The sequence below is a fragment of the Stegodyphus dumicola genome, chromosome 9 (genome assembly GCF_044657685.1).
Source record: "Stegodyphus dumicola isolate Sdum_Otavi_A_Nest chromosome 9, ASM4465768v1".
Classification (NCBI taxonomy): Eukaryota; Metazoa; Arthropoda; class Arachnida; order Araneae; family Eresidae; genus Stegodyphus; species Stegodyphus dumicola.
In genome coordinates, this window is record NC_140776.1 from 117,872,930 (window position 1) to 117,893,761 (window position 20,832).

General features: G+C 31.7%; 1 protein-coding gene across 4 annotated transcripts in view; it reads right to left on the reverse strand.

The window, feature by feature from the left end:
- Positions 1-7,343: 7,343 nt before the first annotated feature.
- Fadd (fas-associated death domain protein) overlaps positions 7,344-20,832 on the reverse strand; it is a 64,230-nt gene continuing 50,741 nt past the window's right edge. For all 4 annotated transcript variants that reach the window (XM_035356871.2, XM_035356869.2, XM_085823980.1 and 1 more), the window contains one exon: positions 7,344-20,553. In XM_035356871.2, the coding sequence (XP_035212762.1) occupies positions 20,279-20,553 (275 nt within the window). In that variant the 3' untranslated portion in view covers positions 7,344-20,278. The remainder of the gene's footprint in view (positions 20,554-20,832) is intronic.

Below are 20,832 nucleotides of genomic sequence, written 5' to 3' on the forward strand. Positions count from 1 at the left end.
GATACATTCCGGTGATGTCGGAAGTCACATGATGTAAGAACTGCTAATGTAAACAAACAAGCTTGTGCTATGGTAGAAGTGTTGGAAATTCGGAAACTTTTTTTATTTTTAATTAGTTATGAAATTTTCATTTCATCTTTCATTATTATTTCATCCATTAATTAACTGTTCATTCATTTGGTTAGTAAAATTTTGGTAACTCTTATATGTTATTGTTATCTTCATGATACTCTTTTGTTCTCTGCTTTACCATGCTTTGATTGTTAATATTTATTTTTGAATTCTTTCTTTGATCTGATAATTAATTCATTCATAAGAAATGTAAAAATGAATACATAAAATCATGTTTACATAGATTGCTCTTCTACTGAAAAGAAAGTTACTATAAATATTTTTAAGTCATTTTATCAGATTAAGAAACAGAACAGTAAATATAAATAGTTGAAATGTTCTGAAAACCGTAACAGTCAAATTTCCGGAGCACAGTAAATGCAGTTGGCCCTTAAATCATGTAAGGATAACGATGCCAATGTTCTGCGCTGTTCAAAATTAATATATAATTTCATACAACTTAAAATTTAATTTTTTAGCAACTGACTATTATCCTATTGATAGTATAAGCTGCAAATTAACACATTTTGTATACTATAATATATATGTAAAAAAGAAAAATATAGAGATTTGTGCAACTGAGTTCACTGCAGTACTAGCTGTGAAACTAATAATTTTTCATAATACTCGTAAATTTTTTTCATTTTATAGTAATAAATAATAAAAAAGTACTATCTGTATACATTTTAAATATTCAAAAAATAAATTTGAAGTTATTTTTAATCTTGTAAGCTACATAATTAATGTGCAGAATTTTTTATTTTAAAATCATGTAGCTCAAAAAGATTTTCAAGTGTATTTATTGAAAAGATCTACCATAGGAAATAGACTAGTATAATTCTAATGCTATACTTAAGGCACATGTTATCTCATATTATGGACTGACACAACCACTGATTTTCAAGGACTAAGTATACATGCTAATTTAATATTTAAACTAAAAAACTCAGCAATCTCCTATTACAATATAAAATTAAGTATAACTTATAAAAGCATCCTTTTATATTAAAATGTTTCAGTATTATTGATGCTTCTAATATTACAGCTGTTGGTATCCTTAATATTTGCAATGGAAGGTATTTAAAAAAATTAACATTCCGATATTTATGTGTATTCATTAAAAATCGATTACAACAGCTAAAATATTAATACATATCCTGATGAAATTAAAATTTTAGCTGCATAACATATTCTATGACACCAATTAATATTAATAAGAGAAAATTGGCTTTGTATTTATGTTCTTGCAGATAAACAGATCTTTTACAAATTCGGCTATTTCAGTAATTTAGAACAATTGTTCAATGAACTATGAATATACTATTATTACACTTGCATTTAAAAGTTTGGAAAAAGTTATTCAAGGTCTCGGGAATAGTTTTCAATTAACTGATATACACTTTATTCTTAATGAAAACTGATTAATAATGATTCTTAATGAAACTGAAAAATTCTTAATGATACTGGTAAGTATCATGCATAAGAAAAATTTAGAAATCTTACCTCGTTTCCTGCAGAAATTTGCACAGATGGTTCATAATTCATTTATTTCTTAATTTCGGCCTTAACACAGCTTGTTATAAGTACCGTGCTATCCGGCATTACTTTGAAACATATACTGTTCAGATGTTTTTCCTTGAATAACAAAAGACCCTTTTTGTTGACATCAAGGAAAGAGAAATCATTTCCAAGCGTATTTGTTAATTTCTCGCTATAGCCATAAATTTCTAAATTCGAAAAATCCATTAATTTCAGCGGAATATCTGCTATCGACTCCATTGTAAACATAGCACATGGGCCGATGCAATTCGCACCGGCGGTGCGATTAGCCACTTGAGCTATTCGCACCAACATTAATCACGCATGCGCATTGACTTGTCGGATCCGTCATTTTAACCCATTCGAAGAGAACAGACAATACGTTTTAGAGTGAATCTCTTTTTCTTAAAGGCGGGTTACTACCTTGGCGTAGTTTATCATTCTTTAAGTGTTGGCGACTTTCAAAAGATTAGAAAGAAAATGGGTAACTTTTCTTATATATATAGTATATTTATAAAAAGAAGGAACACGTTCCCTTTTATTATAATATATATATATAAAAAAAAGGCAGATTTTTATGTTCGCAATGTTTATCGTTTTTCTGAACAGTTGAAATAGTTTATATGACTGATTTGTGTGTGTGGGGGGGACCTTGTTTACATTTTTTTTTACTTCTTAGAATAAATTTAGCTTCAAAGATGTGTTTTGCACAATCAAAACTTCATTCATTCCTCTTTGAAAATTTTCGTCTGAGAAAAGATAATAAAAATTAGACAGAGAATTTCTGTGTAGAAAATTTAGACATGAAATAAGTTAAAAGCGATAAAATGAACTATTAAATTAACAATTAATCATATAATACTGGTTATTAACAATTTTGTACGCCTGTTTAGTTTTTGTATGGAAATACTTGGCATTTTCAGGACACAAAAGTATTTCAAAGAACTTTGAAATATTAGTGCAAACACATTAATAAATTACATTTAAATAAATAATGGGATGTAATTTAAAAAACAGAAATAATTTAATGAAAGAGATTTAGATTTAAAAATATGCACACACAAATGATTTATCAGATTTTATAAGGTTTTATTTCATAAATAACTTTGATTTTGAAATATGGCATTTGAACCTATAAACATGTGTGGATACTGAAAAAGTGATGAATATAGAAGAATATTATAATGTTCAGTAAGTTTCCTTATTGAATAATAAATTCTGACACTCCTATGCTATAAGACTAGGGTCTAAGTTTGCATAAAAATTCCTCTCTTAAATACGAGAATTTAAGTAATTTCTGTAGCCTTTTTGTCAATACATTAAAGATTTTTTAACTAATTACACATCCTCGCTTACAATTAGAACCATCATTAAATCCCTATTTTATCTAAACATTTTCCGAACGTTATTATACATATAGATTCACCTCGTCTATGTAACTGATAATTATGTTTTGCAAATTATTCTCATGCTAGTGAACTATTAACAACTCTTTCTATTGCTGAGTTAGGGTTACCAACCTTCGCTCTCGCTATCTGCCTTACGGAAATCGGCTTAAAATGCTGGTACCTGGGCTGATTGTGTGCATGGGCGAACGTAGGTGGTGCGAATAGCTAAACACCGTCGGTGCGATTAGCCACTGCGTAGCACATGCGGATGCTGTTATTCTTAAACCACGTGACCACATTTTTCCTCTTCTTCTCTTGAGGAATGTATCTTATACGATTCTATTTTCTACAAAATGAATATAATGTATTTTACAGAAATACATGTTGTGTAATATATGCAGAAGTACTTATTATCTTATGAAGAATGTTGTTACTAGGAATGTTCGGAAATCTCTTTCTATAGTTCTATTCAGCTACGTTAAATACATTAGTAATAACCAAAATAGGCTTAAGTACTAACGCGATTCACCCCAACAAAATCATTAAAATGTTACTACGAATGTGTTTTAACACTATTTTGTATCTTTCATTTCATTAATACACAAATTTTAATGCACATACATAAATCGAAACGGAAACAAACCAAAAATATACATGCCTTATAATTATAGAACACTACATCGACAATCTGCTAACGTATGCAAACTGCCGCCATTAAACTCTCAAGAACATGGAATCAAGAGAAGATCAGGCATGCGCTGAATGCTTCGCTTTGATTGCCTACAAGGTATTCAATAAAAATGGTGAAACATTGCATTAATTCCATGGTTTCTCCAAGTTTCAGGGAAACCATAAAATCAAGTGAACCTGTTAATTTGAACCATTAAATGGTGCAACATTGAACTGAAATTTTTTACGGTATAGGAATGTTACTGCCCTTCTTGATAGTAAGAAAATCAAATTTCCCACCTACCTGTTTCCTGATGATAAAAATATCAAAATTGTGATCCGAAGCTTTCCTGTGGACACTAATTCATTGATATTCAGGATGTTCTATTTGCGGAAGTTTTTCAGATTAACAAAGCCCATCCACGAACGAAACCGTTTAGAAGTAAGGCTTCCAGGCTGCATAGCCCAATCCCTGTCGATGTTGAATTTACTTACCGAAAATTGCCTTAGTAAGTATTCCTGAAGTAATGCTAAGCAAGAAGTAAGGTAAATATCTGAAGATGATGTTAATGGCCAGCTTCTAGACACGAGTCAGGAAATAAGAGAAATATAAGAGCTTCATCGGCGATGAAGTGAGGCGTACACTGGCGGCATCGACGGCATAACTGGGAGAGACTTCAATTCGTTAAAGTTAGCTGTAGGTCAACAAAGAGGTGCAGATGGCTTACTGTAAAGAGTCAGAAATCAATCGGATCTGTTCCTGGTCATTCTTTCCAAGACTGACAAGTCAAGAGAAATACATAATGTCTACACATCAAAGTGGAAGGTTATAAGGGCAGGCCTTTGTCAAACCTGTTTTTCATGCCCAAAGTCAGTGCCATTAAGCATCACATTGCGTGAAATGTGGTTCAGATCACGAGTTTGAAGAGTGTAAAATAATCCGAGGAGCCTTCAGCTGTCACTGTGGTTTGTCATAAGCAGCCAGTTTTAAGTGATTGTTCTTGCTGCCCCAGGGAATGATCACTGCTTGTGAAAAGTGGAGTAATCTATGCTAACTGAGTGATCAACAATATCAATAGCAAGATTCAACCTTCAATAACCTCTTTCCCTCAACTAAAGAAGCTAAAGACCAAACTTGACGAGGCTAACGCCATTATTAGAAAGGTGAATGCCGCCCTGGCTATTTTTTCAGAAATAGCCAATTCACTGCCTTCTGGCCCAGTCATAACATCACCAGCAACATGGCTACTCATGCCAATTTGCAGAGCTCCCCCATGAGAATTTTGATTTTTAATTCCCAGAATAACACAAACTCCCAGAATTTCAGGAATTCATCACACAATATGATGTTAACATCTGCCTTGGTTTCGGATCCCACACCAGCGCAATTCATCGACTTAAGGTAGGCAAATACTTCCGTTATCGCTCGACAGGCTTCACCACTGAAGAGGTGTAGCATTCAATATGTGAAAAGGACACTTGAGTCGTGTTTCGAAAATTCGGACAAATTCAAATGGTTTTGACGCCGCTAAGGTAGTAGTCAAACTGCCAAAAATCGGAGCAGTTACCTTTTGTACTATTTTTAACAAGCCAGACAATCATCTTAATGACAATCACATAGAAGAATTACTGGAAAAGGACTCCTACCACTTTAGGTCGCGACCTCAACGCTAAACATTGGAATTGGGGTTGTAATAGAATAAATTTCAACTGACAGATGTTACATGACTTTATTTCTGAGAACCCGATACACCTTCACAAGCTAGATGAACCAACCTATAGGATAAACATTATTAATAAGAGGCTGGGCATTATGGATTTTTTTCATCTCTACTATCAATGTTCCAATGGCATTATCATGTCTTACTTATATGCCACCTAATCTCGTGCCTGTTTTGGCCATCTCGGCGTAAATAATCACAGAAACATGCCCGTAGTGCAAATTACAGATTGGGACACAGAACATCACAAACTTTTAATTAATCCCTTGTTAAGTACTGGTTCTCTAAAATTAAATGAAGATACCGACTGTACCGTAGAGGCGTTTTCTAATTTTCTCAGAAATGCGAAAGCTCAAGCATAAAAAAGTGTTGCTGTAAACCAATCCGAGCATAAACTTTCCTCAGATATCAGGTAAATTATCACATATTGGAATCGCCTCCGGAAAGACTTTGGCCTACTTGGGATCCGGTAATTAAAACTGAAATTAACTGGTTAAATTCTGAATTATTCATGCTCACAGGACATGCACGTGGAATGAGGAAACTGATAAAATAAACCTCGACATGGCTCTAGTCGGCGTTACATAACGTCATTGAAACAGACTAGTACCTACAATAAATTAATTAAAAGTGATAATGACCCTATGTACTCTAATTAATTAAAAGTGATAATGGCCCTATCTGACGAAAAGGCAGAGCATTTTGCAGACCAACTCTCTCGCCAGTTTATTCCAAACACTACCCAGTTAACAGCGGCTGTGGAAGTTATTGATTTTATCGAGAAGTGGTCAAATTCATCCAAAGTACTAACAGCAGAAATTTTGTCTCCCTGCACGAGATTAAATACAGAAAGGCCTCGGGTAATGAATACATAAATAATAGCATGTTAAATCACATGCCTTTTAAGACTATTTGAAAACTAACAGGCATTTTAATGCTTGTCTTCATAATCCCGATTTCCCACCGTCTTCAGAACATGCAAATATTTTCCCAATTCCCAAATCTGGAAAATCGCACGACAATCTGGCTAATTACAGGTCAGTTAGCCATTAAGGAAGATTCTGGAGCGAATTATTTATAATAGAATGCTGAACGACCTAAAATTTCCCGCTGACTATCAACACGGTTTCCACAAAGGACTTTGCACTTCTACCCAGGTGGTTCGTTTAACAGAATTTATTGATTCTGTTCTGCATAATTAAATGTGTGTCACAATCCTGATGCTAGGTGTGGCCACAACTTTTGACCACGTCTGGTATTCAGGACTTGTTTACAAGTTGATCCACTTAAAATACCCAGAGAAATAATCCTGATAATCAAGTCATTTTTGTAAAATCGGTCGTTCACAGTCAAGCATGGAAATGTTGTTTCCGGCGTGAAACACATCGTCGCAGGAATTCCCCCAAGGTCCGCTTCTTGGACCCCTATTTCATATGAGAAAAAGAGTCTCATATAAAATAGAGAAATCTAGAATATCAGAAAACAGTGAAAAAATATGCAAACACTTGACACTGCATCGGGAATTCTAAATTTTGCCGTTGAATTGTATACGACGTGCGAAGAAAATGATGCTTAATAATGAAGCTAAAAAGCCAAAACAAATGGGTTAGCAGCAATGAGTGCAACAGCAAACAAGTAGACTGCGAGCTCAGCGAGAGTGTAAAACTCTGAAACCTTTCAGTTTTTTATTTGTTTATATACTATTTATTTCATATAAAATAATATATATACATATTCATAAATTCTTTATTTAACGTGAGTAGATGTACTAAGAAATAAATACTAAAAACTTATAAACTGAAACTGTCCCATTCTCTTTACAGTATTTGCAGGTTAGAAATTCAGAATTGCGCTTTCTGACAGTTCTGTATTTGGGAATTATATTCATTATCCGTTAAAATAAAATACTCTCAAATATTTTTTCAAATTAATTTTATTATAATTTCACAGTTTTTACAAAACCGGCAAATAGTTCATTCGGACCATGAATATAAAAACCGGTTTATCTGGGTGAAAACCGGCCTGGTGTAACAATGCTTAGCCTCCTTAAATAAAGCAGCTTCAGATTTTATTAAGCCTTCCCTAAAAATTCACTTTAATGCTCACTAAGAATATACCACTTAAAAAAAAAAAAAAAAAAAGAAAATTACGTACCATATACCAATAATCCATGGATTAAGTAAGAAATTGTGTAACACAAATAAACTGAGTGATAAATACAGTACAAAGTCTCTAATCTGGACCTCAAAGCCACAAACTTACGCATGCGCGTTTGATTCGTGCGACCGCTACACATGCGCGTAAAGCCAGTAAAGCGTTTACCCATGCGCGCTTCCGATAGTGAAAAAAGTAACAGAGAACGTTATTGAAAACGAAAAAATGTCCATTGACAAGTTAGTCGGTATTCTCGACACAGCAATTACAGGACTTGAACAGTGGAACTTTGTAACTGAACAAGAAATTATGTCTGTTTATAGAATTAAAGAGAAAGTATTAGCACAAAAAACGAAGCAACTTAAACAACTTACATTTATAGAAATGTTTACTGAAGTAAACAAATAAATATTAAGCTTTTTTATTATTATTTTCTTATTTTGATACCCTTTAGATCATAATCGCTCTTTATTTCCTAAATTACGGTTTTATATTTTTAATTGCATAATTTCTGCATGCCATCTTACCAGATTTAAATTGATGATGTATAATCCGGAATCGCCGAAGTCCCGACGAGTCCGGATTACGGACTTTGTACTGTAATAATGGGGGAAAAAAAAGGGGGGGTTATTAGTTTAAAGATGCAGTTTCATGCAATGTATACAAAGAAATTTTTTAAAAAATTAACAAAATTTCGTTTCACTTTATTTGGCATAGGTACATTCATTCATTAGCAAAAATAGCAAAAAACAAACACAAGAAAATGAAAGACAATAACATTAACGATACCACTCTGCTACAAAACAGGTGAGCAAACAAACAATTTTAATATTAACCAGGTAAATTAAATTTATTTTATAACATTCATACATAAGAATACTTTTTCATATACTGCAAATCCACTAATTATTACAAGAAATTTATATTAAAATACTGATTGAATTTCAGAGTTTATGATAAATTTTACTTTATTTCTTTGGCATAGGAACATTCATCCATTAGCATAAACAGCAAAAAAAACAAACACCAGAAAATGAAAGACAATAATAACAATATTAATGGCATGACTCTGCTATAAAACAGATGAGCACACAATCAATTTTAATTTTCACCAGGCAAATTAAATTTATTTTATAACATTCACACATAAGAACATTTTTTAATATAGTGCAAATCCATAAAGTGCTTTAAAATTATTGCAAGAAATATACATAAATGCTGAATAAACACATTCAGCTACATAGGCTATTATGTTAACATTTCAAAAAATTAAACAACTATTTACAATGAAATTTAATTTCAGAAAGACAGATTCCAGACTAGCTGAAATACAACAGATTTAAAATATACTAAATTCAGAAATGAATTTTCCATTTCTCTCTCAAGCAAACTCTCTTTCTAAATGTATTGTAATGCCTTACACCCCATTTTTTTTTTACGAATTTTATGAACAAAAAATCGAGAAGGGAAAAATTATGCCAATGATTTAATTATCAAAGGATGCCATTACAATAAGAGCATGACAAATGAAAATTAAGCATGATTAAACTACAGGTAATTATAGCATTATCCTTTCTTTAAAGGGAATCTTCACACCATTAAGAACATATAGTTAACATTTACATTGCCAAATAACTTCATTTCTACTTCTTTGTACCTCTCTGTATTTTGAGGGTCCACCAGCGACCGAGCAGAAATCGCTGAACACTTAAGTTTGGTTCAAATCCCACGAACAGCTGGCCGCATGGGCATTTTCGTGGTTTTCCTCATGTGTAACGTGTATACGAGTCAGTTTCCCTCAGAAAGTCTTCCAGGAATGCATATCACCCTTTGGCAGATAGCCTTCGAGGCTTAATGGACCATAAGGCAATGACATAAACCAAACCGAACTGTAAATTGAATCTCACCCATTTTTATTGATGTCTCTAACTCCCTGGATCTTGAATCATCCATAACTAATTAGAGAAGACGAATGTGCAGTCGTATCCTCAAAATTGTTGACTGAATGTCAGTTAGCGTTTGCTTCACTACAATGGGTCAGCTCTTGTATTTATGCTGGCGCCAGTTAGAAGGGAAGATTCAGCGCGACCTTTGGCAAGTAGTTTGTAAAGGTTTGGAAATGTTAGTAAGATGAAAATAACCCCGAAGTTGTACAAATTCAGTTTAAAATTTAGGGAAGACTCTCAGAAAAGGTTAAAATTTTCAAAAACTCGCACTAAAAAGTTGTGGGGGATACATGAGGAAATATGGTATACTGAAAAAGTTATTTATCACATATCTCTATACATGAATCATTTTCAAAGCAGAATAATACGTTTTTTGGTCAACTTCACAAATCTTTTACTTTTGATACCTGTGGGTAATATTAATATACATAAATCCTCTACTTCCTAAAAATTTGATCGGAACAAGACAGTTATATACACTTATTTCGAAGCTCACAGTATGCTGTGAGGGCTGGTTTTAATTTCATAAATCTTGCTTAACATCTTAATTCATAATTAGTAGAAAAGTAAAGAGAAATATTTTAATGTTTCGAATGCTGGTTGGTTAGTTTGCTTTCATGTTGCTGATTATGGCAAAGAACACTAGGGCTATCTGCCTTTAAAGAGAGGGATGCCTTCATGAGGACTTTCTAAGGGAAACTGGCTTATATACATATACATGTTACACATAGGAAAAGAAAAACCATGAAAATGCTCATGCAGCCAGCTTGTTTGTTTGGGTTGGTGATGGGGAATTGCTCTTTCATGAAGATACATTGCTGAAAGATGTTGAAGATACATTGCTGAAATGTTCTCTATTTAATGAAACTGCAACCTGCCATTATTTGGACAAGAGCTAATTATAAATACGCATTTTAAATGGATATATGTAATTGAGAAGACAGATTATATCTAGACCATTATTTTTATGCTAAATAATTTATTGCATAAAATTCTCAGTGTATGGTGAAAGATAAGGAAAAAGAAATTTAGTGACTGTCTGAAATAATTATAATTAATCCTTAATTTGACTGTTTTAAATTATTAATTGGGACATGTAACAATGTCTAAATACAATACCTCAGCAGCAAAATCCATAAAATTTGCTGCAAAATCAATTTCTGACAGAAGGCAAATCTAAGTTGCTTTAAAATCGTACCAAAAAAAATTGAGAAGTTAATTTTTAGTTGCATTCTTAAATAATATTATAAAAAATTTTAATTGCTATGGATTTTTCTTGTTAATTTCTTTATTATTTTACTCACTTTTTGATTTACTTCATGAATTTGTTTTGTTAATCATCTAGATTCAAAAAAATAGCTCAGTTGAAAATTTGTTTGCTACTCTACAGGAAAAAAAAAAAAAAAAAAAAAATAAAAATAAAAATAAAAATAAAAAAATAAAAAAACACAATGGATTTTCAACTGTTTGTTGTAAATCAGAAAACACCAAATAATTACAAAAATATTATTTTTTGCAATGCTTACCAAGATGATATTTCTACATTCAAAAGTTATGAATATACACCAGTTTCCAAAAATTTGAAAATCAAATGCCCTTTAAAAAAAAGGACCTTTTTAACACCTTAAAGAAATATTGTTTTCAATTAACATAAAAATTCATAACTTGGCAAAATAAAATCACATGCCTAACAGTTTCTGTTCCTGTCTTGAAAACTGATGAATGAATATGAATGGGAAAAGTCCCACATGCCTCAGGAAAGCACCGTTATAAGGTATTTTCTCTCTGCTTTCTGCATGCCTTCATGGAGTAATGGTAACACATTCGGTACATATTCAAGAGGTCCAAGTTCAAGTCCTGGTGAGGGCACACTCTCCATTCCTCATGTCTCCTGCTTCAAAAATAACCTAATGACTTTATAGTGGCACCCGAGCTAAAAAGGTGGTAGATGATGATTCTTCACCCCCAGCACATTTTTCATGTCACCTGCTTCCAGAAAACCTAATGACTCTACATAATCACTGTCTGAAATATGAATCTTTATCTCTACATGCTTTTGTGTATAGCTGATTCCTAGAATGTTGCCACTCAATTCAATCATTATGTAATTGCTCAATAACTTGAACAATTTAACAACTAATAAATGCCCTTCTTAATTTAAATCTTTACCTAATAAATTAAAACATGCATTTAATTTATAATTAATCCAAGTAATAATATTTACCAAAATCTGCATCTAATAAATGATATTTGTGATGCAATTGAAGCATATCTTTTAAAATCTTTTTACGATGTTTTAAATTAAATTTTTTTTTTATGTTTTTAAAATTGTTAATAACAAATTCTTCTTTGAGGTGTCAGATTTTAATATGATTTTCTCAAAATGTAGTTTTTAACAGCATATAAGAAGGACATTTTATATACATAAAGGCCCTCAGATGCACGTGATCTAATGATTAACCAATACAATGCATTTAATTAATCTAATAATACAATAAAGCAGTTTGAAAAGATAAAAATATTAGGCAATTTTGCTTGCAATAAAAAATTCATTACAAATACCAAAAATGGAATTAATTTACATAAACTTCACAACAAAATTCAAAGTATAACATCACCCTCTTTGTTTTCTACTTTTTTGGGGGGAGGGGGTCCTTTATAGGATACCATTTTTACATTCAATAGCATCTTTTCACACACACCCCAGCATTTCAGCATGGCTGCTAATCACTGAATCTCCTGGTTTTTAATTTTTAGCCTTTACAAACAGAAATGTTTCCGAGCAATACCTCAAATTCATTCAATTAATGGAACTTAAATTGTGCAAATTCCATTTCCCGTAGTAATTTACAGCATCATTTTTCTTATTAAATTTTATTTGGATTGAAATACCTTAACTCACTGTAGACCATTTAATGAAGATTCAACTAATGTTTAATCAGTTAATAATTGTACCTAATTTGTTTGACATCATGCATTACTTAAGTTTATCCATACAATCTGACTAGGGGCCACTGAATACTGGCAGTTCGACTCTGATGCAAACCAAGGAAAACATATTTTTCGCATAGATGGTTTCTATAGTTTTTCCTATGTGTAACATGAGTATGAGATATTTTCCTTTAGAAAGTTTTCCATGATGACTTCCCTTCAATTATGCAGACAGCCCATAATCAAATAATTTAATCTAACCCCACAACAGTATGCCCAACAGCATTGCTAATTTAGTTTTCATCAGATATAAAAGTACTTTGATAAATAAAAGCTGTCTTTCCCTATTGAGGATTTTATCAGTACTCTTCATTGCACTTGATAGTTTTCTTACAATTTTTGTAAGAAAACTATAAAATGAAATTAGCCAAAGAACATAATATTCAAAATACCTAAATAAATATTAATATATTTTATATTAGAATAATATTATAAATAATTCAGTAACTTGAATCATCCCAAAGTGAATGGCCAGTTTAGAGTTCTTTTGGAAATGTATTGCCAAGCAGTGTGAAAACTTTTCAGAATCTCCTGCTTTATCATATTTAAGGCTGACAGCTACGTGTTAGTGATCTGCAATATACTCGTATGTCTACTTTCACAGACAAACATACAGACGTACTCATGGATTTTTGGCTTTCTCCAGAAATATGTCTATTGATCTAACCTTGACAGTTCGAGAAAACTTTTTTTTTTAACTCCCACAAGTCTTTTTTTCATCTCTTAAGCATCAACTATCTTTAAATTTCAAACCATCCTTTGGCTGAAATTTTTTCATTACATAACAATTACTTATTCTTTTATAAATAATCGAAGGTATACCATCTATCTTTTCTCTTCGAAGTCTTAACTTCTAAAATTTAACTAAATTATTTAACACTGATGCAAATCCAGTAACAGTTGATTTCCAAAGCTGGAGCTGCAATCATGACTGTTTACATCATGATTCATCTTCCATTCATGAAGAACAATCATGATTCTTTCCATACATATCCATTTATCACAATGCGAGAAACATACATTTATGCAGATTCTTCATTAATTTCTTTACAACAGGGCGATAATATATGGCTGCAATGCTTTGAAAAGTGATACAGCCTTGTAAAGTTTTTGACACAAAATGCCAAAATGAAATTAATAGTTCTTCAAGGTAAATTGCCACCTTTGGACTAAAAAACTGCCTTATCAACCTTAAGAAAATCACTACTTTTTACAGGCTCATATAAATGAATAAATTTATCTGTTACTGAATTTAAGTGAATGAATGAAAATATAAAATTAAAAAATTATAAACATAACCACTTAAACAACAATCCTGATACAGTACAAAGTCCGAGAACCGGACACGTCGGGACTTCCCCGATTCCGGGTTTTTCTGGTCATTTTCTGCTGCCATAATTATTCAAAAAACATCTTCCATTGGAGAACTGGATTTTCTACAGGCATTTCACATTCAAAAAAATCTTTCTGTTCTAGTTAACGAACCTTATTCCAATCCATCTTTGCCTTCGGCCTTTAAAGAAATTATGTTTTAGTTCTGGTTTTATCAGCAGATGGCGCTAGTAGCTTATTTTTATGTCCAGGCTTTCTTATCTTACCTAATCATTACATCCGATCTCGTTCACTTGTGCTTTTGCAGCTGAACATGGTGGTTCAGAAAAACCATCGGAACTAGTCCTGTGAAAATTTGAAAATATAACACTGATTTTTGTTGTTTGACTTCTGAATTAGTATTTGTTCGCCATGTTATTGTGTCTTAATTATTAGATCATTAGTTTAAATCTAGTAAGATGGCATGTAGAAATTATAAAATTAAAAATATGAAATCATGATTTATGAAATAATGAAGCATTTATAATCTAAAGGGTATCAAAATTTACAAAAGCGTAATATTTATTTGTTTACTTTAAACATTTCTTTCAATAAAAGTTGCGTTTTTTTTTTTTTTTTTTCCCTGCTAATATTTTCTCTTTAATTCTGTAGACCAGGGTTTCTTAAACTTTTTTCAGTCGTGACCCTTTTTGCTCACTGAGATTTTTTTCACGTCCCCAGGACCCCATAATATTTACAAAAATTTTGTGGGACCCCATAAGTATTGTGCAAATCCGAAACACACCTGAGTGAAACTCAACTTTTTCACTTGTACTGTAATATACTATTGCAGTTTTAGGTCATTAACTTTAATTTCTAAATTTAAGACATAAAACGAAGTGAAAATTTTAAGTAAGTAACAGATGAAATGACAGCGTCACGTGCAAAGCAAGTAAAATGAACGTTTATATTATAAAATGAATGCTTCAAAACGTTTTAATTTTTTTTTCTTTGTCTGTATTGCCTTATCATTATCTATTTTCAGATACATTGTGTAAAAATATTTAGTAATTTTAAAATTATTATAATAAATATAAAAACTGCTAAAATTTTTGGCGACCCCCCTGCTGCAGGCCCACGACCTCTGACAGTTTAAGAAACCCTGCTGTAGACAGACGTCAATTTCTTGTTTAGGTACATAGTTGAAGTCCTGTAACTGGTGTATCGAGAATTCTGACTAATTTGTCAATCAAAATTTTCCGTTTTTCAGTAACCTCTCTGTCACTTTGTTCACTGTTGGTAGCGGTATTTTCTGGATCTAGAACCATACTACAGATTTTGCCATCCTTTAATTCATTGATGATTGAGGAGCACTGTCACCACAATGAAAAACTTCTTTCATATTATCTTCATTTATTACCTTTTCTCCACATTTCTTTACAAAATCCATTAACTGGAAAATTTCACCTTTAGTTTGTGATATCCAAAAACCTTTAAAATTTGTGGCTACCCACAATAAAATTCAGCTATTGTTAACTACACATATTTGGCTATGTATCATGAGATTGGTGATTAAAGACAAGTTGCTCCGCTGAATTTTACTTGCTTCTATCGCGCATGGAGACAATTACGTCTGAATTGTGTTAGTTTAGTTATTTATTTTATGTCTACTTCTTGCAAATGCTTAAGGCTTATATAAGTTCTGAATAAATAAATTCCTACATATACTTAAGGCTTATGGAGGGCTGGCACTAGATATCTTACTGCCTGATGCAGTCTCTTGGGGTTCCAAATTTTGCTACCAAGCGTCTTCCTTTATCTTCCCCAAGTTCTGCCGTCCGTTGTGGCCTGGAGTTGGTTCTGGGTTTATGTGAATAACAAATCAGTTATTCTTAATTCAAACAGCACTAAATGTAATCTTTTGGCCTATGAGTATCATTAACAAAATCTATTTTTAGCAAATGTAAAGAAATTTTTCCTCGTCAACATTTCTTAGCACATTTATCTTAAATCTGTAATAATCACCAAGTGTAAACATAAAAGGCTACCATATTTTTTGTTATTCAATTACTAACATAAAAAAAAAAAAAAAAAAAAAAAAAAAAAAAAACTGTTCAGGCATCACTATATGAATCATTACTCAAGTTGTCATGTGTTGATAAACATACGGTGGTGAAAACAAAATATAATAAATAATGATTCACTAGGTTGGCATCAGAAATATAAAATATTAGTAGGTGTAAATTCAATGACGTATCTATGTAGAATGTTTTGGTTTCAGATGTAAGCCAAGCAGGCAATTTAGCAGCTATAGAGCCAAATTATTGATCATACAAATTTATGCTAAAATGATTGTTTCTTCAATAACAAGGTATTTAACTTACTGCCAAAGTGAAATTTAAGAATCGGAACTCTCCACATATTTTACTATGTAGAGGGGGGGGGTGTCAAAAAACACTGTTCAGGGCTTTGAGGTCCAGATTTCAGATCATTTCGGATATTGGACGCCTGGATCTCAGACTTTGTACTGTAGTACATACAGATAGAGCTAGAGAAAACTGGTAGTGTTGTTTCAAGTTCTGTTCGTTGGCAAAGTATTTTCACTTTCATTAATATGAATGCAAAAAAGATTCAAGAGCCCACAGAACCTTTATATCTTTGGTAATAAAAGATAATTGCATTTTCTTCCTTTTTCTCTTCTTCCAGTCTTTTTTCTTTTCATTCAGTTTTTAATGTCAATAAACAAGTTAAAATGCTTAATGAAGTGAAGAATTACAATGTTAATGAAGATGCTAAAAGATTCATTTTCATCTTAATTGTTACCATTTTAAATAACATTACAAAATTTACATGAAGATGAACAGAAGGCGAGTGTTCAATATTTCACACATGAATAAAAAATCTCAATTTTAAATTTGTGAGTTTCCAATAGCTTATTAGTCTAAAAATATGCATTTGACAAACTGTAATTATATTATATAGCATACACATAAAAGTCCTTACATGGGGCCTTTGGTTTTGCAACTACTACTCATTGACATATACTTCCTATCAAAAAATATTTTAAATAATACATATATTCATGCTTTGGTGTTTTTAAAATTCAAATTTAAAAAAAAATCATTTTTGTACAAAATACAAAATTTAACTTTTTATATCCATTTTCTAGATTTCTATACTTAGGAAAATTTTGTATACATTATAAAAAATAAAACACAAAAGGTTCGACTCCCACAGGGTAAATATAGGATGAAATATTTTGTTTCAAAGTTTTGGTTTATACTTGGGGATTGTCATGACATGATGACCACGCATGCGCAGTTTAGCCGAACGGCCTGCAATGCCTCTCTCTCATGTGACTTACTAGAGAAGAGAAGAGACTGTTAGTAACAAAGTAACGAAGGTAACCCACTGTATGCCAGCATTATGATAAACATGGTTCTATTTTTGTGTTCATCGTTTATTCTTATTTTGTTCATGTGTTAATAAAGTTTTTGTGCTATTAAAATGGCTGGTTTATGTAATGCCCACATTTAGTGCACATTAAGGAAACATATATCCAGAACCTGCCCAAGAAGCAGAATATGACAGTGGTGTCCTTATTAATTCTTACATGCATAAACTTTTAAATTTATGACCTGTCCGAAGTTCTAGTGATATTAATGCTTTGAGAGAATTATATAAAACCAAATCGTATGGAAATTTACTATACCCTTTATTAATGAAATGTATACCTCAGGATATAACGCTTGATTTTGTTCGCCAGAAAGCAGATGAGGAATATTTTAATGTCGACGACCTCATGAAATTTCTAAAACGGGAAATTGAAAGTCGCAAACGAACTTCATTAAATTTATTTTATTCTAAGAGTTACGCTAATTCTCTCGAAAGGCATTCTCCACCCAATGAAAAGTGAAACAACTTCCACACTCGAAATTCATTCAACGCCAACAAATTTGGTGTAGCCATTCCCCTAATGTAAGCAAAATTGCAGCTGTTCAAATATTTCCTTGCTTATTTTGTGAAAGGTGAAATCATGTTTCGGAAAAATGTGTTATGTCCCCGGAAGAAAGAAAAAGAGTTTAAAAGCTTCTAATCAGTGCTTTCTTTGTTTCAAAAGGAACTGTAGAACAAAAAATTGTCCATCTCAATTAAAATGCTCAAAATGTAATTCTAAGTATCATAATATATTGTTGCATGAAGATACGGAAAAGGTTGCTAAAAAAGAAATTAAGAATAATTCTAATGCCATAACAGCAAAGATTTCTTCTAAATATTTTACTGTGAATCAAGAAGTTAAAGAATTAATAGACTTGCCAACTGTTAAACTTATATGTGATGGTAAATTAATTAATGCCAGTAGCAGATACAGGCACATAATTAACCGTTGCCAAGGCTGACGTTGAACCAGAAAATACCGTATGCCACATGGAAGTATTATTTCCAACTTATGGAAATTTTGAAAAGACATAAGAACCTAAGAGCTGGTATTCCAAAAATCGCAAATGTTGGAGAACATAACATCAAACTAAAGCCTGGAAGTATGCCAAAAAAGCAGAAACCATATCGGATACCTGAAGTTCTAAAAAATGAAGATGATCGTCAAATAGATGAGCTATTACAGCTAAAGCTAATAATTGAATCAGAAAGTAAATATGTGCATCTAGTAATTTGTGTATCAACAAAACGGAACGGTAACATTATGTGTAGACTGAAAGGCTATGCTGAGTTTATTGATGACGTGACTTAATGATGTGATTATATTTTCCAGTGAGTGAGGAATGACTGACACTATGAACTATAAGACATTTTGACTAATTAGTGTGAACATTATTATTATTTTTTTTTTTTTTTAGCTAAAATGTTAAGCTTTTGATTTTTTTCCCCCTAACGTTATGTAATATGTTTAAAGATTTAGCCAGGATTTGCTAAAGTATTATGTTTAATTTTAAATGATTGATTTGTATTGTCTTCTTTATATGATAACTGCTTATATGATTATGATTATGTGAAGGATTTAAGTTTGAAAAGTTAACTGAATGTTACATCTTTTAAATGAATAAGATTACTGAATTTATGTTGAAGTAATTTTAATTTAAAATGGTAAGAACTGGTTAATTAAGTTCGAAAATTTTATGAATGTTATTTAATTTTGTTTCAAGAAATGTTTATATGTGTGAATTTGACAGGTCATTGAAAGACGCAATCAAATCTTTTAGAGGGGAGGTGTCGTGACGTGATGACCACACATGCCTAGTTTAGCCGAAAGGCCTGCAACGCCTCTCTCTCATGTTACTTACTAGAGAAGAGAAGAGACTGTTAGTAGCGAAGTAACGAAGGTAACCTGCTGCATACCAGCGTGATGATAGATGTGGTTCTATTTTTGTGTTAATAATTTGTTTTTATTTTGTTCGTGTGTTAATAAAAGTTTTTGTGCCCTTAAAATGGCTGGTTTATGTAATGCCCACATTTAGTGCACATTAAGGAAACATATATCCAGAACATGCCCAAGAAGCAGAATATGACAGGGATCATGCAAAGAAAGATGAGTATATAACTAAAAATAAAACAACAGTTTAAAAAATGGTTTCTGATGATATTTCTATATAGATTACTGCAAAAAGCATTCAATATAATTTTTTTTTCAAAATGGAGATCCATTATGTAGAATTTTATATTATTTGCATTTTAGAAAATACACACAGGCTTCATTATTGGCACAAATTCAGCATGTAACATTATTTGCATTAATTTTAAAGAAATAGAAATTTTTTATGCAATCAACAAATAATGGTTCATGAAACTATTAATAATGCAATTTTTTTGTGTGTGAAAAATCTTCTAGCATACTAAATGTAATAAAATTAAAGACACTAGTAAACCACAAAAGAGTATCATGGAATGGCATTTAAAGGAGAAAAACTCAATCTCTTCTAACTTATTTATTAATTAAGAGCCCCTCATTTCAAATTGAATATGATGTAAAAAAATCGCTGATTTTGAAATCAAAAGTCTTGGTTAGTTTTTGCTGTACAGAGTCAATTTTTTTGTGTTCTACTTTTCATAACATGTATTAGATTTTCTTAAGTATAGGGATCAAAGGAATGAATAAAAAGTTAGATTTTATAATAGTTACAAAACTGGTTTCTTTATATTTAAACATTTGAAAACATGAATCTTTGTCCTTTAAAACATTTTTGTAATTAGAAGTATTTGTCCACAACCAACAATTGTGAAAATAAAGGCCAAGTAAGGACTTTGTGGCACAGTATATAAACACACAATTGAAATCTGAGAAATATCAAAGCGTGAATGATGAACATTTAATGATAAATTTTTGTAATATCAATCACACTTGAAAAACTATCAGTCAAAGTAAAACGTGAACAGTTATGATATGAATAAAAAGGATTTTTTTTTTTATGATTGTGAAGCAAACAAATGTCACTTAGCAAGTAATTCCAATAATGGAATCCTTTAAATGTAGGCCTATACCCTCTTTTCGGCATAGCCTTTCCTGTAAAGCTTTGTCAAGCATCTGCATAGTCACATGGCCATGAGTTTGGACCCAAATCTGAAAGGCTCTACGAGCCTGATGAACTATGTCCCTGGAATCTCTTCTTATGAGATCAATTTGACACTCTTTTAAGCCTAGCTCGGCTGCCAGAATTCTCCATTTTTTCCCAATTCTTTGTGCAATGTTTTCCATGGCTTGTTCTAATCCTACATAAAATCAAAGAACATAAATGTAAAATATGGAATATAAGAGTAGCAGTTTAATTCCAATGTAACATAACACAAATAAAACTATTATAAAATGTCAGTGAAAAAAAGAAAATGTATCATGCAATTATCTCATTGCTTCTCCATGCTTAAAAATTCACATCAGCAAGTATTTATCAAAAAATATCAGATTCTTGCCAGATTATAAAATATCTGGCAAAAATGTAAAGGCAGACAACAGAGACCAAAACAAGCAGATTTTGTAGAGAATGCTGTTGT